This window comes from Lissotriton vulgaris, chromosome 8 (assembly GCF_964263255.1).
Source record: "Lissotriton vulgaris chromosome 8, aLisVul1.2, whole genome shotgun sequence".
Classification (NCBI taxonomy): domain Eukaryota; kingdom Metazoa; phylum Chordata; class Amphibia; order Caudata; family Salamandridae; genus Lissotriton; species Lissotriton vulgaris.
Window position 1 is genome coordinate 1,461,022,050 of NC_141696.1, and position 26,447 is coordinate 1,461,048,496.

Here is a 26,447-nt window from a genome sequence, read left to right on the forward strand (position 1 = left end):
TGCATTAAATACTCAGATGAGCAGAATTCTGTTCTGCTTATTGTTTTTAATTTATTACCCCATTATTCCTTGACTTCCAGCCATATCCTAGCCCTGCTTCAGTCTGCTGGTTTACTGCACCTCATAATATATAGGATCGTAGTCAGCTTACAAATCTCTTTGGATTTACAAGAAGATCCGCTGTGTGTCCCGCTAACTTTCAGCCCTGCCCAGTCCCGCTGCTGGCCTTTCACTAGCAGGTTCTTCCTCCTCCCAAGGCCCCTTCTCCAGCACAAAGACCACAACGATAATGACATCAACAAATTAATCTAGCCTGGCCAAACCCAATAGATCTGGATTTAATCAGCTAATGCGAATGCATGGGAATCGCATTTGTTCATGCTGGCATATGCATGCATTACCACCTTAAAGCCAGATCCTTGGCTTGCCGGTGGTTAGTTGGAAACATAAACTTTATTTTGAGCTAATAAAGAACCTCAGTATTTTTTTACAAACTAACAGCCAAAGTGCCTGAGAAGTAGAGAGTTGTAGCAGGTTATTTCATGCAAATTGTGCAATAAGCTGGGATAATTTCAGGGTTTCTGGATATGTTAGAGGGGGCATGGCAGGGGAGAGAGTCCGAGGGTCTCCACTCAAAGGCCCCAATAAAATACAAGACTCTTCGGCTGGTCCTTGCCTGACCCATAACCGAGATATATGTGAAGGGGAGGAATTCAAAATGGTGGCACCAAACATCCCTGTAGGAAGGTGAATGTCTGTGTTCCATAGAGATCCCTGAAGCTTACTTGCTTGTGAGGTGCTTGAGAAGAGGGGAGAGCAGTCAGTCCCCGACCTTCACCAGTCCATCGGTTTCCTGCATCTTCATCAAGTATGCAGACATCCATGGTTACATGTTGAGCCTCTGTTTCATCGTGGACCTTGTGTGATCGAGGTCTGCAAGCGACCGGTCGGACCGCCTAGCACCTTCACTAGCGCCTTCACTAGCTGCCATCCAACAGTATCCTCAAGATCAGTTTTTGTTCCCATAGGAACAATATGCTGCACATAATCAATGTTTCTCCTAGCCAGAAGATGTGATATAATCAGTTTCATTCTAGATGAACACTTTTGCACAAGAAAGCTTTCTCTCGCTGAAGATGTTAAAAGCCCAAAAAGAACAATTGATGGACAGCAGGCAGAACAGTGTCATACATTCACCCCAGTACAGAGATCAGGGCCTAAATCCATCGTTTTTTTGCTCACCATGCCATTCCAGTTTGGACACAGCCATATGCAAATCAGTCTTGACCATGCGCCCAATGGAAACAGTCCAGCCCGAACTGACATTCCAGGTCGACCTTGGACTGGAAACAAGCATCCTAGGACCGGTTTCGGGCTTTCAGACTTCATCAGCCAGAATAGCTTGACTCCAGTGGCATGGATGTTAAAAGTCCTACAGCGCTGAATGCCATCTTGTACCTTTCCTTGTCCATTGTTACTTTGTGCTCACCTCAGCATGAGGAGCGTGCACAATCATCTGGATACACTGAGGTTTTGTGTGCATGGAATCACCTGGTGACAGTGTCTCCTCGAAAAGCTCGAGACTTCCACTGGGAACATGCCAGGAAGTCCAAATTTAAGTCCGCAGGGTCTCACCTACAAAGGATTTTTCTTGCGGATACAGTGAATCTCAAATGCACTGGGTTTGAGACTGAAAAATATATCTGTGAAGTACAGGCCCCATTTTGCTAGTCAGACAAGCTTTTTTCTGACTCACATAGGTTTTTGTGACCCATACCAATCAAAACATTTGAAGTATTATGAAAAGGCAGGCCCACCTAATGGAAATGCATAGTCAAAGGTATCAGGATACCCGATTTGGGGTGGGGTCTGATTTGAAAAGGGGATGGTGGTCCCAGGGGACAGCCTCTCTTTGGGAATCGTGTCAAAGGAAGTAGCCAGAGGTCTGGAGACGATTGGAAGCCCCCACCCCCTGCTTCTGGTTGCTTTCACTTACAGGAACCCTATGTTTTTTTCAAAAGCATAACCTGTCCCTCTAAAGGTGACGGGCTGCTTAAAGAAAATGTGTTTGTGAATGCAAATTGCTATTACTCAAAAGACGTACTGTAGTGTGGGCACCCTCTATAAATGTATGACTTTACCCTCCCAATCTCCCATCAATGAAACATGGACCCATGCCTTGCTGTCCTTGATACAGAACAAAGAGAAAGATGGCCGCCAGAGTGGGAGGCCTAGGATTCTGTACACTTGATTAGGCCACAGAGAACAGGCTTCTTCCGTCATGAATTCATACCTACCAACTAACACGGTGCCACTGTGTGACACACAATATCGGATCGACTCCCATCACATGGTCTCCCAGTGATGAATCAATATCACATGGTGGCAGGGAACACAAGCAGAAAACCACTGTAAATAGTGGTTTTCCAGCTTGTTTTCGGAGGCTTTGAATTGCCGAATTCCATTAAGGGGTGTGAAAACACCCCAGGACATCGGCACCAGCCTCAGCAGCTTTTATTGTGTTTGGGAGGAAGGGCTTTGGGGGAGTGGTGGGGTTCAAAAGTGCCTTGTAGGTACTTCTCGGCAAGAGGCGCCGCCCCTTTCAAGGCCCCGCCCACCTCCTTACACAGTGAGACTGTTCTTCAAGTTGGCAGGTATGTAAATTTCTTGCAATCAAAAGAGACTATGGCCCTAATTCTGAGTTGGTCAGAGTTGTAGGTGCTATTTATCGCACCCGATAACCTTTGACATTTGTACTTGGGTACTTTAGGCACCAAATCCACATGCTCCGGTAAATACTGTATTGTTTTCCCCTGTTAAATTCCTGTAACTCTGGCCTGCTGAGAGTTATTGAAGGGTGAGGTATTTGGCACATGGTAATTACTGGGTACAGTAAATACTGCACAGCTTGGAATTCCAACATCTGTGCAATCAGCATTAGCATTAGGGTCAGAAATCAACTAGTAACTGAGAATTAGGCCCTCGTGGCCACAGCTCCTCAATGATGAGTTACATCTAAGTTTGTGGTGCTACAGATGGTTGGGAGTTTGAGAACCATGGTTCCAGGTAAGAAAGTCTTCTAGGTGCAGTTGGCATCATGTCCAGTCTTAGTGAACAGTAGAGCAGGGCTGATGCTGTAGTCCTACTTAGGAGGAGCTTGCTGTACAAATGTCTTTCTCTTTAAGCCTAAGTCGGTGTTGGAGGTTATACAGTCGGAATGTGGAGTCCATGTCTGCTTTGCCCTGAGCAGTGCGCTGGCGAGTGCCGGCACTGGTGGATCTCAAGCTGCTGTAAGCTCTACATCCACATTAAATGCTGGAGTAATGGCTTTGACGAACCCTGACCTAGTATGTACCTGCCTGAACAAGTAAAGGCAGTACAGAGAACAAGTGTTGGTTCTGTGTAGTTCACAGTCCATCAGAAGACCACCTCTACCTGAAGGGCACGGCTTATGCTCGTTCGCACAAATGCAAATGTCAGTGGATTTTGATGTGGGACTGAAAGGGTCGTTGGTCAGCCCCCGGTAAAGAGTTATCCTGTCTGATGATCCTGTCTGATGATGGGATACGAGAGGTTCTGGTCGAAGCGCACTTGTTACACAGAAGTCTTCAAGTTATCCGCTTAACGGAGTATATGCAGGGCCACTTCCTGAAGTTTCAGCTGCATTTATAGTAATGATTTTGGGCTCCAGACCAGCATTTCATTGAGGATTTACTGTATGGTTGCCGATCTTTGTAAATAATTGTGATTTTTTTTTCCCCTAGTGTGAAATCAGAAAGACTCTGATCACAGAATTGGAGCCTGGGGAGTCCTCAGAGCGGCTGACTGCCACCTTCGAGGAGCCGTACGAGGTGTCATTGAAGTACATGGAGAAGCACAACATCCTGCAGATATTCCAGGTGACGCACACACATCCCTTGGCCGGAGTCTGCTGAGGCAACGCGTAGTGGTTGAGCCATGGTGATTGGTAGAGACACTGTAACTAACATGTGGTCCTAGTGCCATCCATCTGCTGAAACCTTTACACTGATACATGCTAGAAATGGGCAAGGGCTTGCCGACTGCGGGCCAACTCAAGACCCGTTGGCTTCATAAGACCTACCTGGGAGATCGACATCTCAATCCTGTGAAGAAGGCGGGCGGTCTGCATTACTTGGCCACCTACGAGATGATCCAAAATCAATGCAATGCAAATTGTTTGTGGAACAGTGAGTGCAAGGGTTTATAGGGAATGGCGAACGGCTTCCTTGCGTTAGTGTGGTTTCTGTGATCCTGGGTCCAAAGTCTATGTGGTTCTTCGTTCCCAGGGTGGTTGGTTCGTATCTGCATAACTGCCCCATCTTTTCATTTAAGCATCTGTGACCCGGATACCGTCTGTGTGTTCTGAAGCTGTGCAGTTCTACTTTTATTTGACAGTCACATGCAAAGTGACTGGGCACTGCTGCATGCAATAATGGCAGTTAATTGCCTTCCCGTGCACAACGGGTCAGAGGCGAAAGGATTTTGCCTATTGTCTAGAGAAATGTGTCTATTTAGCACCCTCTTCACCTCCTCCTTGTCTCTTCTTCTTAGACTCCCTGCTTGTTCCTGCTCCTGCTTGTGCTCTCCTTCTGTCCCACTACACCACATCACACAAGACAAAGAACCATTCGGCCAAGTTCTGACAACCTGCTCTTACATGCCAGCATGGCAGCCTGTCTCTTGTCAGCATGGAAACACCCATCCCTTCCTGGTGCAGTGTCAGCTTAAGGACTTTGGAGGCAAGAAATATTTTGAAGGCTCGTGTTTAGAACAACTTCGGATTTTTTTACCCATTTTCTGCTCATCCAAGCCCCATGATGCCAAATAATATAGAATTGTACATTAAAGGTGGAGATAGAGAGGTAGACAAAAGTGGGCTAGAGAGAGAAAGTTCACTTCTCCTAAGGAGCCGCTAGAAAGGCGGAGGTCCCACGATAATTGCCCACGTTGCCCATGCCTTAAAACATCTCTGACCTGATGTCTTCCGCAGCACAGCAGATGCAGTCACCAGCTTGTTCGTGCTGCACACCTACCGTTCTACTACAGAGTCAACACCCACAGACTCATTGTGAGTGCAGGGCTGAGGACAGGGAGGGTGAACCTGCACATGCAAATACCATTACACTACTCACAGCGCTTCCTTAAGCACTTTTGGCGCCTGATTCCGGGGGTTTTTGGGCTGGAATCGGCAAAACCATGCAAGACTTCGAATCTGGTGTCATCGCATGTTATTTTACTGTCTCCAAAATATCAGCGGCAACAGTTTCTCCAGGTACGAAGGACGTTCCATGACCAGTAACCTAGGACTGAATGTGGTCTGTACTCTGTTTACACATGTGTCCTCTTGGTTTCACCACTCCTGTAGCTGTGATAGTGAGGCGGTGACACAGTGATGGCAGCAGTGGAGCCAAGCTGCTCCCACCAGAGGTGCAGGCTGCCACTGAGGGCTCTCTGAAGTGCCTTCTAACCTGCTCCCATGCTGCGAACCGCTGGATCTGCGGAATGACTACGAAGTCCAGTTTTAATCTGCAGGCACACAAAATGCACTCCTCAGCTTTGACACGACTGTAAAACCTAAAAGAGAGTTGACTGAACATGCAGTGTGGGCTCTAGGGTGGTGCAGCCGCACCTGGCACTGACTGGTGGAGGAGGGACGCTGTGTTTAGAAAGAATACTAACAAGCATTTGCAATGCAATAGGCGTCGCATTTACGAGAGTTTGAGCTATTGGCTCAATGCCAATAGCTTAAACTCTTGCAAACGCAAAACCTATTGCATTGTAAATACAGTTTTTGGGAAAGCGCCCAAATGCCTCGCTTTCACGTTAATGTCTGCCACGCCCCTTTCTTTATACGAGCCGCATCTAATGAACGCTGCCGCCATTATAGTTAAAACGCTTTATGAGGCGCTCATAAAAAAAAGCATGTGTTTGTCAAGTTGACAAATGCTTTATTTTTTTGTAAAAGCACCCAATGCACCGGTTTCACTTTAACAGTGACCACCCACCTTTCTTTAGATGCGGATCATAGAAAGAAAGGGGCGTGTCCGACATTAAAGTGAAAACATCTTATGAGCCGCTTTTACAAAACAATATTTGCAATGCCATAGGTCTTGCATTTGCGAGAGTTTGAGCTATTGTCATTTATAATGACAATTGCTCAAACTCTTATAATGCGAGACCTATTTAATTGCAAAGAAGCAGCAATGAGTGTCCCAGGCTGCTTTGAAAGTCAAAGCGCGCTTGGCCCGCTGAATGCTGCTGGAAAGCATGTTGTGCCTGCTGTACCAGAAACTCATTAAAGAAAATACTGCTTACAGACTAAAATAAAGATACCATGTAACAATAGTAGTAAAAGGGCAAATCCTCATGGGAGGTTACAAATGAAGACAAGGCAGTACTAAGGAGGGACTAACAAGCCTATTCATGAATCAGAAGCCAGCATTTACGAAGGACAATGTCACAAGCCAATGAAAAATATTGGCGGAGAGTGGACGGGACTTCAAGTCCATACTCAAATTCATCATGCCTCACAGAGCAGCGCATGCGCTGCCCAGGCTCGACCTAAAAACCACCTTCTGTAGAATTTCTTGTATATCCAGGTTTCAAGCAACAATAAAAATGTCAAGATAACATGTTTATTGTTCATGCTGGAGAGAGAGCAGAATTTTGTCTAGGGCATCCCTGCCTAGTTATTTTTCATGAACCCGTTCTTCTTCTGAACACTTGGCTAAAGTCCTACGTATCTGCCGGCATGGAGCCAGCCGCAGATCTTTTTCTTATTTAGGGACAGTTAAGTGGAACAAACTCCCTAGGGAGCTGCGCTCAATACGGGTTCTTCCCGTCTGTAAGAAAAAACGAAAGATGTGGCTTTTCTGACAATCTACATAGGCCTTATCTGTAGGTGCCATTATGTCTGTTTAGCGCCAGGATACTCTTGGGAGTAGCTGTGCACTGTATAAATCTATTTAACATAACATATAACTAGACAGCCGTGGATATTAACTACTCCAACCTTCGCGCACATATCCGTAAGGTACTCAATAGATGGAAACATTGCACAATGTCCTAGCTAGGACGGATTGCAGCTGTCAAGATGATTGTCCTCCCCCAAATCTTGTACCTCTTTCAGACCCTTCCCCTTCGGCCCCCACGGGGCTGGATTCAACAAACGCAGGCGGACCTGTCGCGCTTTATATGGCATGGATGTAAGCCACGTTTCCGACATCAAGTTGCGGCTCTACCGCCAGAGAAAGGAGGAGTGGGAGTCCCCGACATCGAGCTTTATTTCCACGCTGCCCAACTCGGATACCTGGTAGAGTGGCACCGCCTGGAATCAGAAAAGCACTGGCTGTTCCAGGACCAGGCGGTGGCAGGCAGGCCATTGCAAGGGGTGCCCTTTCTTAATAGAAACCATAGACCTCCAAACCTATATGCCTCATACATCATGAGTACAATAATGGACTCCTGGGACCATATGAATGTCTCTAACCAGCTTACCACCTTCTCGTCACCCCTCACACCACTATCTGATAACCCCGAGTTTCATCCTGGCACAATTGCTTCTGCCTTTAGGGCATGGTGCTCTTCTCCCTGTAGGTCACTGGGTCATATCTTCGACATGAATGGTAACATCCCTTTCTCACAGCTCAGGGAGGATTACGGCCTCCTGGAACTGTAGCAGTTACCATATTTACAAGTCCGACACTGGGGACTGCTTCCAACAGTTAGGCTGCAAGCACAACGTCTACTGACACCATACGAAAAGTGGCTAGTAACGTGCACCTCCAATAAGAAAATTATCTCTGACATCTACAAAATACTACTAACCACTACTACACACACATACAATGCAGGCCGCTGCAGATGGGAAAAGGACCTGGGGAGAACGCTGAGCCGTAAAGAGTGGGAGGGCATTTACCATGGAGCAAGGCACTCAGCGTACCATATGGGCCTCACAGAGACCCTGACCAGAGTAGCCACCTACTGGTACTACACACCTGAGCGCATCCACCACTTTGACCGTCGCCGGAGCGACCGGTGTTGGAGGGAATGTGGGGAGGCGGGTACCCTAGAACACATCCTCTGGAGCTGTCCAGTTATACAACCGTACTTGACCCAAGTCCTCGATAAAGTAGACTTACACCTTGAAACACACTCCCACGTTTCCCCTCATACATTCTCTTGGGTTGCCCAACCCGCTGACATATCCACTTAAGTCGCGGAGGGGCCGATTGATTACTAATGTTTCAGGAGCGGATTGATTACTATTGCTTTAGGAGTGGCAATACGAAACATCCTGATCCACTGGCGCTCTACCCAGCTCCCGACACATGCCGGTTGGCTCCAGCAACTATGGTCGGTGCTGGGCATGGAGAAACTCACTCTAACGTTGTCTGGCAGACGGTCTGAATTCCCTGAGTTGTGGTGACCTTTCTTCACTTTGTTGGTGTCGGAGTTCCGGGAACTAACGTGCCCTCGGTACCTACGACTCCTTCGCCTTCCAGATGCACAAATTCCAGATGCCGCTCCTAAAGGGACACGTAAACCTAGACGATAAGCATTAGCCTATTTCCTCTACCGCTTTTTTTCCCCTTTCCTTTTATGGTTCAAGGTGGATGAGGAGGGAGGGGGGTGGACTGGGAAGGGGTGGTTTTTTTTTGTAAATGTTCCTGTTGTTTATTAAGTATGAGGGCCCGCTCCATGCTTATTACCCCTGGTAACGATACTTATTACGACCCAGTGGTCTCATATGCATGGATTTGAAGGAGCCAAGAGCCTTGTCTTTTTCTTTCTGTCTGTTTACAAATCAATAAAGAGATTTAAACCATAACATTAACAGATACAGTTCTGAGACATTTGCGACCTATGAGTTCATAGATCGCATCGCAAAATCAGAGACAAGTCATAAATATTCCCGGATCTTCCCCCGAGTGCGGACATAATGATAGTACTCGTGAATGTCCTTTGTGAATTCCCAAAGTCATAAACGTAGACGTTTGGTCTAAGTTTAGACCAAACATCTAATTTTACCTTTGTGAATCAGACCCTCAGTGTGCAGTTTGCCACTACTTTTTGTGATCAGTCTGTTAATGCATCTGGCCCCAAACAGTATGTCATTTTTTGTCTACTGTATATCTCTCAGTCTCCTTTAAAACATCATAAGGTATTTTGCAACATTGTATATCCTGTCTAGCCTTTCTCTCTGGGTGTCACCTATAGAACCGTCATATTTTCTGTCTAGCATGTCTGTCTAGTCTATTCTACATACCACCAGGTAGCATCTAAAATATTCTGTCCATCTGTTTGTCTCATTCAAAAACAACCCAAAGTATTATAGAAAATAACAGTGTCTGCCTGTCGTCTTTCAACAAGGAACTGAACATATGAAAACTGAATATAAATTGTACTCGATGAACCTGATGAACAATTAATACTCTTTTCTTCCTCCCTCTGCCTTATCCCTCTCTCCTCATTCCCGTCTGTTGTACTCTTTTCTTCCCTTCCTCTGTCCCTTCCGTGACTTGTTATTCCTGCCTCTCACACTCTCTTCTTCCCTTTCCTTCTGTCCTGTCCGTATCTCTTCATTCACATCTTTAACATTCTTTTCTTCCCTTCCCCTCTCTCCTCTCTCTCACACTTTATTCCCATCTCCCCTCTCACCTGTCCCTTGTTCTTTAAACCTGTCTCTTGCGCTCTTGTCTTTCCTTCGTCTGTCCTGTCCCTTGTTCTTTATTCCCATTCCTTGTGCTCTTTACGTCCCTTCCTCTATCCTGTCCCTCGCTCTTTATTTTCGTCTCTTGCACTCTTTTCTTCCCTTTCCCTCGATCCTGTCCCTCACTTCTCATTCCCATCTCTTGCGCTCTTTTCTTCCCCTCCTCTATGTCCTGTCCCTTGTTCTAAAAACCTGTCTCCTGCCCTCTTTTCTTCCCTTTGTGTGTTCTGTCCCTTGTTCTTTATTCCCATCTCCTGCACTCTTTTCTTCCCTTCCTCTGCCCCATCCCTCACTTTTTTTCCCGTCTCTTGCACTCTCTTCTTCCCTTCCCCTCTATCCTGTCCCTCGCTTCTTATTCCCATTTCTTACACTCTCTTCTTCCCTTCCTCTGTCCCAACCTTCACTCTTTATTCCCATCTCATGCACTCTTTTCTTCCCTTCCTCTGCCCCATCCCTCACTTTATTCCCGTCTCTTGCACTCTTTTCTTCCCTTCCCCTCTATCCTGTCCCTCGCTTCTTATTCCCATTTCTTACACTCTCTTCTTCCCTTCCTCTGTCCCAACCTTCACTCTTTATTCCCATCTCATGCACTCTTTTCTTTCCTCCCCTCTGTCCTGTTCCTCCCTCTTCGTTCCCATCTCTGTTCCACTCCCAGGAGATCACAGAGAACATAGTGTACCAGAAGCCCGAAGACCCCCTGCAGTTTATGCTGGAGCAGGTATGGTACGCAGAGTGCAAAGGGGGAATATGGGGGTCTTTCTTCAAGTGTGTGGAATCCTCTGGGACCCCTGCTCCTCTTCCAGATCACAGGAGATGCTGTGCTTCAAAGAAGTTATAACACTGTCCCATTAAAAGTTGGGATGTGAGAGGTTGTGGATTCGAAAGGTTGTGCATGTTCTCCTCTGCAAACTCAGAAAATCGAAAAGTTGGTAACCTTCACAATTCCCGTTGCAGTTCTCATTTTACCCACATCTTATTACAAGTAGTTGTGGTGGTAACATGGAAGGAATCTAGCAGGTGAAATATTGCATCAAGTTAAGAAAATAGTTCTCTTTGGCCAGTTCTGAGTCACTAACAATCACCACCATCAAGAATCCCAAGATGTTCTTTTGTGTACAAATGTCAGCTTGGGTTTTGAGACAAATTGTGACATCATTCACCAGATGGCACCTTTGAGCTAAATATCTCTTGTTGCCGGGTTACATCAGTTATTAAGGCTTGCAACATGGCAAGGTCCAAGCGTAAGGTAGACATGGGCTGATTCTGGTACAAACACTAGTTGGCCGGTTACAAATGGGTTATAAAGGATAATGGATCCAATTGTGGCCTACGTATGTTTTGTATATTTGGCTGCATGCCCCCAAAGGAAATTTGTTTATCCATTTAAGGTTTTTGTGTAGTGCTCCATGGTGGGTTTTGCTGCTTCAGAGTGCTTTCAACTGGCAGTGGGGTAGGTGGAAGAAAGCAACGAGTATTGTGCAATTTGTCTGTATAAATACTGCTGTCGGGTCACTGGTAAGTCCGGCATGGAAACTTTGAGTTGTCCACAATCCCATGGAGATGCGGGAACTAAAAGCACCTGCGATCCACTCCATTGCAGTTCATTCCAAAATACCTGCATCGGAGTGGTTGGATCCAGTGCCTTGAGACCTTTGCGGGTGAGTAGCCGTGCTTTACAAACCTGATTGATTGATTGATGGATCCAGTAGACACCACTTATTAGTTATCTATTGGAATTTAAACCAGAGGAGTAGCAAGCTGAAGGATGGTCGTAAGAATTCCACATTTGTAAATGACAACTTATCACCCCTAAGAGTTTCCAGGCCCTGGGGCCGTTGGGGAGATGAAGTGAGCTATTGCCCAGACTCGCGTGATGCTGAGCTGGCGCTGGGCATCGAACCGTGAGCCCCGCACTCCGGAGACAGACCGCTCTGGCCCCTGTGCCACACTTCTCTCTGGTCACCAGCTCTCCCCTTTCCCACTGGATATGTTCCCACATTAGTTATTGTAAGTAATTTAGCTTTTTTGCCTACTGCCATCTTGTCACTTTCCTTCAACTTTATAGTGCGAGGTCCTCCTTTTGGCCTACTGGTGGAAAAAGAGACTGACGGCGAGAGTGCCTTGTGGGGGTAATACCTGAAAAATATGTGTTCTGCTTCCTCTTGACGGGATGGTCGGTTGTGATGGGATGTATCATCATAAATTGGGAATCAGTATTGTCAGCCATGTGCAAGCGTATTACAATGAATCGTTAGCGACATGGAATACATTGTATTCTGGCGATCCAACCTGTGATAGGCACACCCTAAGAAAGAATTGGCAAACTGAGTTGATATAAATAAAAGTTAAGTTAACTAAGGGGAAGCGGAGTTTCTGTTGCGAGATTAATGAAAAGTCCCAGCCCCGCTGAAATCTACTAGCGCTGAATGGATTCAGCTTTTTTCGATGCGTTCAGTAGATTACGCCAATTACCTGGCCAAAGTTGGGCCTTTTAGCTTTACTAAATCCACAATAAAATGAGCAATTACAAGAGTAATACCAGCGATCAGACCTCAGGCCTCTGGTACAATGTAAGGTAATCATTGGAATAAGGTCCGTATATCAAGCATTCATTGTACTCGCCTGGTAATGTGGCATTACAGCAAGATGGTAATAATCTGTTATGTGCTTAATGGCGGACATCCGTGGTGCTTTCTGCTCAATAAAATGCAGGACAATGGCTCCCTGGTCATCTTCATTCTTGATTACTAATGGTAATGTTCTGGCGCAGCTGACGTATCTCCCAGGACGTTTCGCACGCGCAGCTAGCGATTGCCGCCATTTTGGTGTCGGAGCTACTAAGGTGTCTATTAGCAGAGGTTTTATTTCTCTTTCTGCTAGCGGTGTTGATGTCTGCATTAGCTTTGAATGGCCATGATTCTCTGTCTGCTCGAACGCCGAGCTCATTAGGAGTGCGCAGCAGTCATAGCTGTGTCAGAAAAAAGAGGATTAACAGCAGCCAATGCCTTCATTGCATCAAAGGCTCCGAGTGTACCAGTAATGAGAGTGGCCGGGCTCTATTTAACACCTTTAATTCAGACAGGCTGCCAGCTCCCTGCACAAAGACGCATGTGCATGGGTTCAGTATTGTTTGAAGGAAATGTGCTCAGTGGCCTGCAGGGGCAGTAGCTCGCGCGATGGGAGTAGCACTTTTCCTTTATCACTTGTATATTTTGATAACATATTCAACTGTGTAGATTTCACACCACCCTTTTTTGTATTTTTGATAAGACTGACTAATACCTTGTTTTAGGTCCTTTATTCTGGCCAGTTTGAGGACGCTGACCTTATTTGACACATTGGTGGTGCCCCTCTTTGCAGAGTTTCCCCACAGTTTCACTTTCAACTTGCTTAATTTTGCAGCCTAGCACCCACTTCTGCGGACCTGTGTCCAATGGCTCTCTGACGGCTCTACGAAAGGTTCCTACATCCTAGACTCTTCATCTCTACGAGGGATAATGGAAGGCTGCTGCAATAGAGACTGCCAGTGAAGAGGTGGTGGTAAAGACCGAGGGGCCGATTCACAAAACTAACTTAAGACAAAATCTTAAACTTACTACTTTTGGTATTCACAGAAGGCATTTAGTGGTAGTAAAGTTAGGATTTTGTCTTAAGTTTGTTTGACTTAAGACAAACTTAAGACAGACTTAAGGCAGACTTGAGACAGGCTTAAGACAAAATCCTAACTTAAGTCTGTCTTAAGTCTGTCTTAAGTCAAACTTAAGAAAAAATCCTAACTTTACTACTACTAAATGCCTTCTGTGAATACCAAAAGTAGTAAGTTTAGGATTTTGTCTTAAGTTAGTACTATGAATTGGACCCAGAGGGCTCAGAGAATGGAAATTAATAGAGAACAATTATGCTCTGTTAAGGAACCAATCAATTGGTTTTGTCATTGAGGTATTTGGGTCCACTGTTGTGTAGGCATTTGTAGGCGTGAGTGAGGACTTTGAGGGTGACTCTTCTCCACGGGCAGCCAGTGGAGTCACCGTAGGTGTTGGCTGATGTGTTCTTGCTGGGGGATGCAGAGGACGAGTCTGGCCGCCGTGTTCTGGATTCTCTGGAACTTGCGGAGTAGAGCCTTGTTTATGCCGGCATAGAGTGCATTTCCAGAGTCCAGTCTGCTGGTGATTAGTACGTGGGTGACTGTCTTTCTTGATTCGGGGGGGATCCATTTGAAGGTTTTGCGGAGGGTGTTGAAGCAGCTGGAGGTGACGGCGTTGATCTGTTGGTTCATGGTGAGCGATGCATTGAGTATGATGCCGAGCTTTTTGGTGTGGTCTGAGGGGTAGGTGGACTTCCGAGGGCAGTGGGCCACTAGGTGTTGTCCTGTCTTCTCGGCGTTGAATTTGAGGCAGCTGTTGGTCATCCAGACAGCGACGTCTTGCATTCCTTTCTGGAAATTGAGTGTTGCCGGGGTGGGGTCTCTGGTGAGGGAGAGGATGAGCTGGGTGTCGTCGGCATAGGATATGATGTTGAGGCTTTGTTGTCAGACGATGGCTGTGAGGGGGACCCTGTAGATGTTGAAGAGGGTTGGGCTCAGTTATGAACCCTGTGCCTATGTATCTTTGTATGTCATTGCCTAATTGTAGTGTCAGGAAATTGAAACATTTCTAGAGAAGTAATTAGTATCTTATTATTTTTCAGGCTTCAAAAGCACTGTTTTAGGGGCAATACACTTAGGAAGGAACATATATTCTTCTCACACGAAACACCTCTTGTGTTTTCTACAGGGACTCTTTGCTGTACCATGTGTGCAGGACCATTTGCTCAAGCTAGGGTACATTAAGGAGCTGTGTTTGCGAGAAGAATCAGAATCCAAAATTATCACAGCCTAATATAAATTTAGATTACATATGATCACATTAGCTTACATATGGCGGCAAGCCCACAGTTCAGGTTGTTAGCAAAGGAGGAGCATAGGGTTCTTCTTTGTCGCTCCCAGAGCCAGACTTGACTTCCAAAATTCATCTGTGCAAAAAAGCACGCACTGCGTCTGATGCAAGGGATGTTAATGTGGAATATTAATCACAAATGGGGCCGCTCCCAGCTGGATGTCCTAAATGCTACAGTGTCTTATAGTGTGAGTGCAGGCATCTCACAAAAAGTGAAGAACTGGTCTCACACACCACCTGGTGTCATGCTTCATCATTGACCAGTCCTCTCCCTCTAAAAACTTGGTTTGATAGAGGGCGGGCATACCTGACGACAGGGATGCACTTCTAAACTAAGTGGGGGCCTTTGCATGCAGAAAGTGAGTTAAACGGCCATTATAGATGTCCAATTAATTTTAATGTGGCTGGCATCTATATGGTGTTTAAAAAAAGGGTGGTCTGTGTTTTGGGGATTCTATTGTCCCCCCCACCGAATTCAATGTGGTCAACATGTTTCTGCCATGTGGCCCAGTGGGGTCCTCGGCATTCAGCAGGACCTAGAGGAATAATTGGCGGGCTAAACTCTTACCAGTCTATGGTGAAAGAGTTCCCACTGTGTGGGGTGGAAGATCACACTTTACTGAAAACGGCTTGGTTCTTAAGCCTGTAGGAAAAAACATATAATGAACAGCGTACAGTATAAAGTAGCATCTATGTACAATGTCCAAGCGATTTTCAGTCAGCCACATGCATCAATCAGTAACGTGGGTGGCTATAAGTGCAGCACTTGTGTCAATCGTAGGTGCACTTGGTAGTTTTATGTGGAGAAAATACTCTCCAACATGCTTTCCCAAATGCTGGGACAAGGTGCCCCATAGGAGGGTAAGTGCAGCGGACCTCTTTGGTCGAGCTATAAGTAATGAGGAGAAAAAGAAGAAATAGCGCTATGTGCTCTATCAAGGTAAGTAAATCCCAGTAAAAATCGCAGAGGTTTTTCTATGTTACCTCTAGGGGGAGCGGGGTAAATATAGTGAACAAAACGTACTAGTCATACATTCATACATTCATTCACACCCTTACTGTTCCATGGTATGTCCTCCACGTTTTCACCTATGTCTGATCTCCTTCCCTCCTCGGCGATAAATGAGTGGAGCCAACATCGGCTATTTATAGTGCCCGCGGCTGAAATCGTTCTTGGCAAGGGTGTAATTAGCCTCAAGTGTCTGCAGTGGCTACCGGATCCGGTGTCACAAACTAGCGATGTCTATACCTTAATCGCTGTGCCTGACCTGCCTGAGAGGCTGATGGAGATAGTATGCCTTAATAAGGACATCCGGTGTCCTGGTCGGAGACTGCCTGTATGTCCTGCTGATTGAAGCCGGGCTGGTGATGAATAGTAGAGCTTCGGCTGGCGCTCCGAAATGCCCATGCGCATAGAGGGAGTGTTATTGTAATGTGCATGCGCCCGGGAGGCCAAGAAGCTGCGCATGCCCAGAGCGGGAAGTCTTTCGTAAGCGCATCTGTGGAACAGACTAAGCGCTGTGCAGGGATTAAGCACTAAAGTAGTCATAACTCTGTGTTTAAGAAGAATCTTATTTTACGAGAGAAGAGAGTGACATGGACACGGGGGGCTTGTGCTCTCTTCTCTAAAGAAGGTAGAAATGGCTAACAACCAATTCGCATATTTAATTTACTTGTAAGTCCCTAGTAAAGTGTTTATACGTGTACCCAGGGCCTCAGAATTAAATGCTACTAGTGGGCCTGCAGCACTGATTGTGCCACCCACTTGGCCCTTTAAACATGTCTCAGCCCTGCCACTGTAGCTTGTGAATGTAGTTTTTAAATTGCAATTTATTACATATAAATCACCCCCAGAGTAGGCCCTGGACAGCCCAGAGGGCAGAGGGCCATGTATTTAAAAGGGTTCACCTGTACTTATACGTTTTACATGTCCTGGCAATGACAATCTTTTAAATCAATTTTTCACTACTGCAGGGCCTATATCTCTCACACAGTAACACAGGGTTACATTATTACAATTAATAGGTGATAACTTTCAATTGGGAGCAGGTGAACAGTTCAAGTTTAGTGTCTATGGAATTGTAGTTAAATGCCTTCTTTAAAGTGTGATTTTAATTGCAGTTGAGAAAATGGCACTTTTAGAAAGTTAGATCATGGGTAAGAATGCCCGAAAATGTATTTACTCAAATGTATTTATACATTTTTTTAAATTCAATATGTCATATTTTGACATCAATAATTACATTCACATTTATTCAAAATTTCAAATGTAAAAAAAATCATTACTTGGAGAGAAAAAAAATTTAAAGCAGGTGTGTAGATTAATATTTCTATATTAAAAACATTATGTTGTATATACAAACGGGGTTCACAGAAGATCAATCTCAAAACACATTGATAACATTTCTTCTTGAATTACACATATCTTAAGGGACCACATGTCAATGTATTAAAAGTCCAAATACTATATCCAGTATTTGATCCTGTCCAGCAAATAGACCTTAGTTACAAATAACACATTTGGCAATAACTTTTTAGAGGAGATTGACCACTACTTCGACGTTTCGGTGTCTGTCTCTGTAAGTCAATGAGACCATCTCCAGGACTAGATTTTTCAAGAGGATGGAGGACCCCTTGTAAGAATTATTCAAGAAATATAATGACTGACCGATTTCTAATAAACTCAAACTGAAATAAGCTACAACACCTGTAGTGACAAAAAAGGGTAAACAAACATGCTTAAAAAGTGTTACAGTGCCCTGAACCCTTTGGGCGCGGCCGGAATTTCTCCGCCATGCAGGTGAATTCCACAGGTGCTCAATTCAAATAGCCCCGGCCGTCCGACACACATGCCCACCGTTACATCCGACGTACGCCGGGGGTTAATCTGCTCCTAGAATGAACCATTGAAGGGAAGAAAGGTTTTACTTATAGCAATTTCTATCTTACCATGAATTCAGCTGGCACCGCAATGAGATTAGGTCTAGTTTCCAAAACCTAAAAGATGCTGATGAACAATGGTGTATAGATCACTATGTCCACTGTCAACCAAATATCTGATTCCAAGTAAATGAGTATTTTCTGATTGAGTTGGTGAACATAGTAATAACATCTGTCAAGTATGATAAAGTGTATGGTAGACATAGAGAAAAAAATAAAATCCATATTTTGGGCTAAGTGTTCCGGTCTCTAATGGTATCTAGATACAATGGAGAGTTGTTGATACTCTAATGTATTTTTGGGATACTACATGATAAGAGTGGCTCAAATCCACCTGAGCGACTTGCCTCACTCATCTATCATTCTCATATAATAAGCCAGCCAGGCAGTGGAGAAGAATTAGAAATATATTTTATTGGCCATAATATTCATCTGCAGATGGGCCCCGTCAGGTCTACACCCCAGGGAGTGCACCGAGAGGACTGCCTCCTCTCCTCACAGCAATACATTATCACATAGCATGGCAGAGTAAAACCACGCCCAAACTGGAAAAGTACTGGGCTCAGCAGAGGGTGAACAATGAACTCATACATGAGGCATCTGCACCTGCGAAGGCAACAGATTGTTATCACTCCTCAAGGCCACAGAGCCGAAGCTCTGCTACTCCAGGGCATGGAAACATTTCTGCAAAACTAGCTCGAGGCAAGAAATGCTGAAACAGGGATTTTCTGCTCATAAGGGAGCGGGAAAACTGTACCATGAGACATTGGAGCAAATGTCAGCATCAGAAATCTGTCTGCCATAGACTTGAAGGATTGCAGAGAGGATTGCTTGGCACATCAGTGTTCCCTGGCAGTGCTGGGTCCCTGAGGCTGTCTGTTCACCCGCCGCCGAGTAGTTTCCATCACTCGGCCGCGGACAGGGAAGAACTACAGCTCCCAGCCTGCCCTGAGGCAGAACCACGCCCACTTACGGCGGAGCGCGAACGGAGGCGCAGAAAAGGAGAGAGCTCCCACTGAGGAGCGGGAGGCTTTCCAGCACTTGAAGGATTGCAGAGAGGATTGCTTGGCACATCAGTGTTCCCTGGCAGCGCTGGGTCCCTGAGGCTGTCTGTTCACCCGCCGCCGAGTAGTTTCCATCACTCGGCCGCGGACAGGGAAGAACTACAGCTCCCAGCCTGCCCTGAGGCAGAACCACGCCCACTTCCGGCGGAGCGCGAACGGAGGCGCAGAAAAGGAGAGAGCTCCCACTGAGGAGCGGGAGGCTTTCCAGCACTTGAAGGATTGCAGAGAGGATTGCTTGGCACATCAGTGTTCCCTGGCAGCGCTGGGTCCCTGAGGCTGTCTGTTCACCCGCCGCCGAGTAGTTTCCATCACTCGGCCGCGGACAGGGAAGAACTACAGCTCCCAGCCTGCCCTGAGGCAGAACCACGCCCACTTCCGGCGGAGCGCGAACGGAGGCGCAGAAAAGGAGAGAGCTCCCACTGAGGAGCGGGAGGCTTTCCAGCACTTGAAGGATTGCAGAGAGGATTGCTTGGCACATCAGTGTTCCCTGGCAGCGCTGGGTCCCTGAGGCTGTCTGTTCACCCGCCGCCGAGTAGTTTCCATCACTCGGCCGCGGACAGGGAAGAACTACAGCTCCCAGCCTGCCCTGAGGCAGAACCACGCCCACTTCCGGCGGAGCGCGAACGGAGGCGCAGAAAAGGAGAGAGCTCCCTCCGTGTCGCGGACGCGCGCGGACGGCGCCCGGGCAGAGGGCGGGCCGTCTGTGGCCGTCCGGGGCCGGCAGAGGCTGGGCTGGGCCACCCCCCTTCCATCAACTTCTACGGCTCCAATCCCTTTGAGCCCAACTGTAGCTCCTGAATCCATTATGTCCACCAGATCCGGTAAAGCCCTGAGGGGCGGTGGAGCAAGTGCTCTAGGGGGCTCCACGATGATTGGCACAATGGACAAATTTATCACCCGGGTGGCTAACGTCATTGAAAAGGAGATCGCAATGACGGAACGCCGCCTCTCACTTGACCTCCTTCCATCCAAGCGCTCATCCTTGGGAGCTGCGGCACATGCCTTGTCGCCGCCTACCTCCATCTCCAACCTACCCCCGCCTGGGCCCCCATCTGACGAGCATCACATTGTAGCGCTAGAGGCAGGACTAGATAGGATAGAAAGCCTCATATCACTCCCTTCCCCAGGCAGTCGCTGTACTGAGGCTATTGCTTCTGGACCATCTCACTGCTTAGTCAGCTTTCCCGACAACAGGTCTCATTCGGATCCTATTGTCCCCTCACCTGACCCACAACCATTTCCCCAGACTAGACCTTCACGGGTACATAGGAAAAGGAAAAGGGGGATTAACATTCGGAGGGGAAATCACTCCATGCTCTACAAGCGCTCTAGGACACAGCTCCATAGGGGCACCTCATACCCAGACGCTGGAGAGCTGGAACTCCTCAGGATTTCTAGCTCCCCCCAGCACGCAGTTGAGTCCCAGACACCATCCACCCTGCCTCCAGTAACACCGGCCCTAACAAAACAGGGTACCTCTCTCGAGTCTCTCGAGAAATTGGTAAAGTCTCTGTTTAATCCACTACTCGACCAAGTTAAGAGCCTGGGGGTCAGACTGGACAATTTTGAACAGGCCACTAGGGACAACTTTTTCTCCCTGAAAACCCTGATGAAAGTGCATCCTAAGCCTAGTGAGATCAACCCAGATAGGAATGTTGCTAAAGAGGTCCCAGTAAGCCAAACAACCAGAGTCCAGTCGTCACTGCCGGCCAAAACACTGGCTACAGGGAAAGCTCCTACCCCAGTCCCTCTAGCCAGTGCGAAGCAGGCAATGCCGAGTGATTCCACTCACGTAGTTCAGGTGCACGGCACTCCCCACACAGCAGCGACGGCACTTGCGCCGAACCCTGCTCAAAAGATCTCTCAGAAGAAAGTGGCTGGTCCAAATGTGCATTCGGCTTCCGCTGCGCCTGCTAAAACCAATGGAGCAGCACTAATGTCTAGGGTTACCCATTCCATCTCTTTGCCTAAAAATCCCCCTCTGTCTAAAAATCCCTCCTTGCCAAAAAATCCTCCCCCAGTGGCCACTCAGCAGATTCCGCCACGCAAGTGCCCCCCGGTAAATCTCCCTCCCGAATGCCACCCGTATGTTGTTGTCCTCATCAAAGTCCCCCCCCCTAAAAGAATCACAGCAGGAAACACATCAGGCGCTAAAAAACAAAGTCATCCACTGGATGAAAACCAATAGACCACTTCCATTGGGTGTAGATGGCCTGATCCTTGGGGTGCGTAGGGTGGGTTGGATTGGCCATGGGAAGAAACCTTTTGAGGGAGATTGCATGGTGGTCAATTTTCAAGATATAAGAGCCGCCCACTCAATATGCTCCCAAGGCCGAACGGCCGGCACGGGGGTCGATGCTGTCGACCTAACTTTTTTCTACCCGAGGCCGGACCTGACCACCCCGCTCTGCCCTGTCGGGCCCCCTCCCCAAAACATTGTCCATGGTCATCCCTCCCCGGGAATCTTCCCACAGCAGCTATACCCAGCTCCAGTGATGCAGAATTGGGGTTCCTGGGGTTGCTGACTCTGTGACGCTCCCGGGGAAGCCCTTGTGGTTTTGAGTCCTGCTGCCGAGCCTACCCCCTTCCTTAAAATCCGGAGCCCCTCGACTATACCACAAAGCCAGGCTACTGCCGAGCTTGTAAAAGAGCAAGGGGAGACCAGGGCATCTTCTGACCTACTGGTTAGCTTCCCTGTTGTAGGTGTTGTGGACACGCTGCCTCCTGTCGAGAACTGTAGCATTGCGGCTGTGACGGACCCCCCGTTTAGGGTTTTCAGCTGGAATGTGGCGGGCCTCGAGAGGAAGCTAGCGCTGCCGGACTGGAACTCGCTAGTGGAGCAACACTCCATATGCCTGTTCCAGGAAACCTGGAGCGGGGTGCCCCTGCACAAGGCAGGATACTCCACCCATTTTTTGCCAGCAGTCCATAGTGTAACTGGCAGGGGCCGCCCTTCGGGTGGCCTCTTAATTTGGGTGGCTTCAGAACTCAACTGCAGGGTGGTGGAGCGGGATACCAAATGCCCGGATCTCCTTAACATATTGTTGAAAAACTCCCAGGGCCGAGTCATTCTAAATATTTTTAACATTTACGCCCGAGGCACAAGGGGGGGTAGAGAATCCCCAGTAATATCTTGTCTTGAAGCCCAGCTTCGCTCGTCACCTCACAGGTCTTGTACCTTGGTGGCGGGCGATCTCAATTGTACCTTTGAGCCCCTGGACCTCGAAATCCTAACTGATCAAGAGGAACACGACACTAGGTGGGGGATTCCGTCCCTTGAACTCCGTCCCATTAAAAAGTGGACAGAAGTGGCCCTCCAGATCAACTCAATAGCTATGGAGTTTGGTCTGAGGGCTGCCAATGGCAGGACTAGGTCCGACAAAGCAGGGGCCCATACCTACAACAGGCCAGGGCACACGTCACGGATTGATTACTTCCTCCTTGACGTACACCTGTGGAGTATGGTGGAGGACATGGTGATTATACCATCTGTCGAGAGTGACCACAACCTCCTCTCTCTCACCTTGTCTCACAGGTGGTTAACTAGCACTGTGACCAGAACTTCTCGTAACCCCGCCCGGACCTGTCAGTAGTCTCCAACTGTGGACGGCGGCTAAAGTGGGCGAAGTTGGCACTTTCAGAGGAGAAAACCTCTGCCATTAGGCAGCTTCTTGCCTCAGCCCTAGTCAATCTTGACCCCCAAAAGGATGGGTTGCTGGAGGTGGCCTCAAGGTTCTGCACCATAACCCAGGCTATTAGTGACCTCTTTGTAGTTCCAGCTAACACGATCAGAAGGAAACCAAGCTCACGAGCTAGACATGGCTGGTACAATCAGAAGTGCAGGGAGGCGAAGTCACTTCTCATTGAAGCAGTCAAGTCCAAATTACCATCCAGGACTAGGGTGGCCAGGAGGCACTATGCACTTTGCCAAAAAAACGCCAAGATGGAGTGGGAGGACAACTTCTGGCAGGACCTCCTGGCCGCCAGTCGTGGGAAAGATGCCAAAGGTTTTTGGGATTTGGTGGGCAACAGGAACCGTCCTAACGACACTCTGAGGACCTGTACCATCAATGCCCAGACATGGTCCTCCCACTTCCAAAAACTCTATTCTGCCGCTGAAGGCCCACTAAACGACCCTTTTAACCTCCCGCCCTTTACCCTAGTTCAAGACCTGGAATTTTTTTCTGTTTTGGATGTCACAAAGCAGATTAAAACCTTGGTACCATTAAAAGCAGCTGGTCCGGATGGCCTACCAGGCGATATCCTCCGAGCATATCCGGAAGAATGGGGGGTATTAATCTCTGCACTCCTCAATGCAATCGTTGTGGGAGGCCCTGTGCCAGATTCCTGGAGAGGTGCTGAGGTAGTCCCCATCTACAAAAAGGGCAGCCGGGATCTACCTGGGAACTATAGGCCCATAAGCCTAATAGACTCGAGCCAGAAACTGGCGGGGAAAGCCATTTTGGGGAGGATCTCACAATGGGTGGACGAAAACCACATCCTGTCCGATATGCAAGCCGGGTTCCGTTCAGGCACCGGAACTATCGAACAGGTCTTTAGGCTCCTGCTACTACACTGGAAGGTGGTGGAGCTAGGCAAAGGCAGTCTCTACTTGGCCTTTATTGACCTAAAGACTGCCTTTGACCTGGTTCCTAGGGAGGAACTTTGGAGGGTGCTACATGGTCTAGGGATGCCCCCGTACATACTAAACCTCCTTATCAAACTGCATAACAACACCTATGCCCAGGTCAGATGGGGGTTGAATGGGGAAAAGACCGACAAGATCAGGGTCGAGAGGGGAGTAAGGCAGGGCTGTGTCCTGGCCCCCACCCTATTCTCCCTCTATATCAATGGGGTGGTAGATCATCTACTCGGCGAACCAGCAGAAGCTCCCACTCTGGGAGGCGTAAAAATTCCAACTTTGCTGTTCGCCGACGACACCCTCCTCATCTCTAAAACCCCCCAAGGTCTCCAGACATTACTGAATCGCTTCCAGGACTTTTGCAACTCCAGGGGTCTTGTTATCAACGTGGAAAAAACCAAGTACTTAGTTATGCACCCACCCCGCAAACTTGGCCGCCCTCCCATTCTGAACTCTATACCCCTTGAAAGAGTGGCAGAATTCGACTACTTGGGAATTCGACTTAACGACGCGATGAGCTGGACCGCCCACATCAATAAAATGACAATGGCCCACAAAAGGGTGGGGGGCCCTCCTTAAGGAGTTCAACAACTCAACAAAACATTGTGTTGCCCCTCTACTAGATATATATAAAGCACGTGCGGTCCCTGCGTCACTATATGGAGCCGAACTGTGGGGCCTGGGCAAAGTGGATTTACTGAGCAAGGCTGAAAACAAATTCATTAAAGATCTCCTTGCCATTCCATCGAGTAGTCCGACTATCCCAGTGCTCATGGATGCTCGCTGTAAAGCAATAGGGGATCAGGCCCGTCTTCGACCCCTCTTGCTCTGGGCTCGCCTGTGGAGGGTACCGGAGCTAAAACCTTATGCCGATGGCCTAGCTGAGGTGATGCACTCCGACGGTTGGCACAGCATTAAATGGCTGAAGGACATTAAACATCTTTTAGGGGACCTAGGCCTGGACTCCTGCTGGCATAGTCACTCCGCTCCCCCGAAGGAGACCTTAAAAAAACTTTTTTGGGAGTGGGTCCGTGTGAAGCGCATCAGTAATCAGCAGAACTGCAAAACCACCGCAGCTTTTCTGCTGATAAAAGATGTCGTCGCCTACGAGCCGTACATGGACATAATAACAATCGCCATGGACCGGTCCTTGTACATCAAATTCCGGCTAGGAACCCTACCCTTGGCCGACCTCTGCTCCAGGTGGAATAAATCCCAGTCCTCATCACGCTATTGTGCTCTTTGTCCCGATAAACCTGAGACGGTGCCACACTTTCTTTTCGAATGCCCGGACTATGGTCGCCCCAGATCACGTTGGCTTGGACCTATCTGCAGAGAATTGGGTACCCGCCAGTACTCTGTCGCCCTTCGGATTCTTTTAACCAATACAGCCCCTCCTATTGTTTGTGCCGTTGCCAAGTTTTTAAAATGGGCTTGGTTGATTAGACTTAGAAGACTGTCCATATCAATGTAATCCTTTTTTTAACTAATTTATGCTGATCAAATGTGTTTTACTCTTTTATCTAATGTACAGTCATACTTTTTTCGACATGCTGTTTTTATCTTTTGTACCGCTTTTATGATATATGCATATCGAAATAAAGCAATCAACCAACCTATGTCCACTGTCAACCAAATATCTGATTCCAAGTAAATGAGTATTTTCTGATCGAGTTGGTGAACATAGTAATAACATCTGTCAAGTATGATAAAGTGTATGGTAGACATAGAGAAAAAAATAAAATCCATATTTTGGGCTAAGTGTTCCGGTCTCTAATGGTATCTAGATACAATGGAGAGTTGTTGATACTCTAATGTATTTTTGGGATACTACATGATAAGAGTGGCTCAAATCCACCTAAGCGACTTGCCTCACTCATCTATCATTCTCATATAATAAGCCAGCCAGGCAGTGGAGAAGAATTAGAAATATATTTTATTGGCCATAATATTCATCTGCAGATGGGCCCCGTCAGGTCTACACCCCAGGGAGTGCACCGAGAGGACTGCCTCCTCTCATCACAGCAATACATTATCACATAGCATGGCAGAGTAAAACCACGCCCAGACTGGAAAAGTACTGGGCTCAGCAGAGGGTGAACAATGAACTCATACATGAGGCATCTGCACCTGCGAAGGCAACAGATTGTTATCACTCCTCAAGGCCACAGAGCCGAAGCTCTGCTACTCCAGGGCATGGAAACATTTCTGCAAAACTAGCTCGAGGCAAGAAATGCTGAAACAGGGATTTTCTGCTCATAAGGGAGCGGGAAAACTGTACCATGAGACATTGGAGCAAATGTCAGCATCAGAAATCTGTCTGCCATAGACAAGCTTCTCTCTCTTATAGGAAAGTATACAAAAATATCAATAATGGGAACCTAACGGATGGAAGGCAATGTACTACAACAAGTCTTCTAACTTAGAAGGCAAAAATAAGACAAAAGCTTAACCATTACAGAAACAATTCTATCCAACTGAAGCTTGCATATTACAAAAATAGCTCAGTGGGTTGCAGCACATGAATAATAGGCTGTAACTGCATATTGGTTAGACACATTAGGCTAACATATTCACATCATTAGGACATTCTGTAACAGGAAAATTACAATCTATCAGACCCTCCTTTTAGCCTAATGTGGCTAACATAAGTGCAGCCTTTATTGCTCAAAGGAGGGACTGTACAATTCTAAAGGAGAGAACGGGGACGGCATCACTCATCAATCAAAGGTCAGGAAATGAAATACTAGGATGAGCATGATCATAGAAGTAGTGCAGCATACTATAGGACAGGAAGTGCAGAGGCAACAAGTAAAAGAACAACCCCTGCAATACCTACTAAAACAATTATTATTCTCTGGGTGTGAGGCACCCTCCTTTTTGACTAATCTAAGCATATGTTCTCGGGGTACCATTTGCTCTATAACACTATGTCATGATCGGACAACTTAAAAAGACATCACAGTTCTAGTCATGAGCAGGAATTAATGCAAATAATATCAAACTATCATCATCAGAGAAAACACCCTATTGAAATATATACTTAGTGTTCACTTGCATTATCAGCGAGGACCTGTATCTAACATCCATGAAGTAGATCTTTATCGGGCTGAGAAATGTTTTTTACTAGACTA

The 26,447-nt window shown here is 47.1% G+C and overlaps 1 protein-coding gene across 2 annotated transcripts in view; it reads left to right on the forward strand.

Annotated features, from left to right (window-relative positions):
• TEX55 (testis expressed 55) overlaps window positions 1-26,447 on the forward strand; it is a 600,480-nt gene that overhangs the window by 562,399 nt on the left and 11,634 nt on the right. For both annotated transcript variants that reach the window (XM_086935534.1, XM_086935533.1), the window contains 2 exons: window positions 3,765-3,899; window positions 10,389-10,451. In XM_086935534.1, the coding sequence (XP_086791660.1) occupies window positions 3,765-3,899; window positions 10,389-10,451 (198 nt within the window). The remainder of the gene's footprint in view (window positions 1-3,764; window positions 3,900-10,388; window positions 10,452-26,447) is intronic.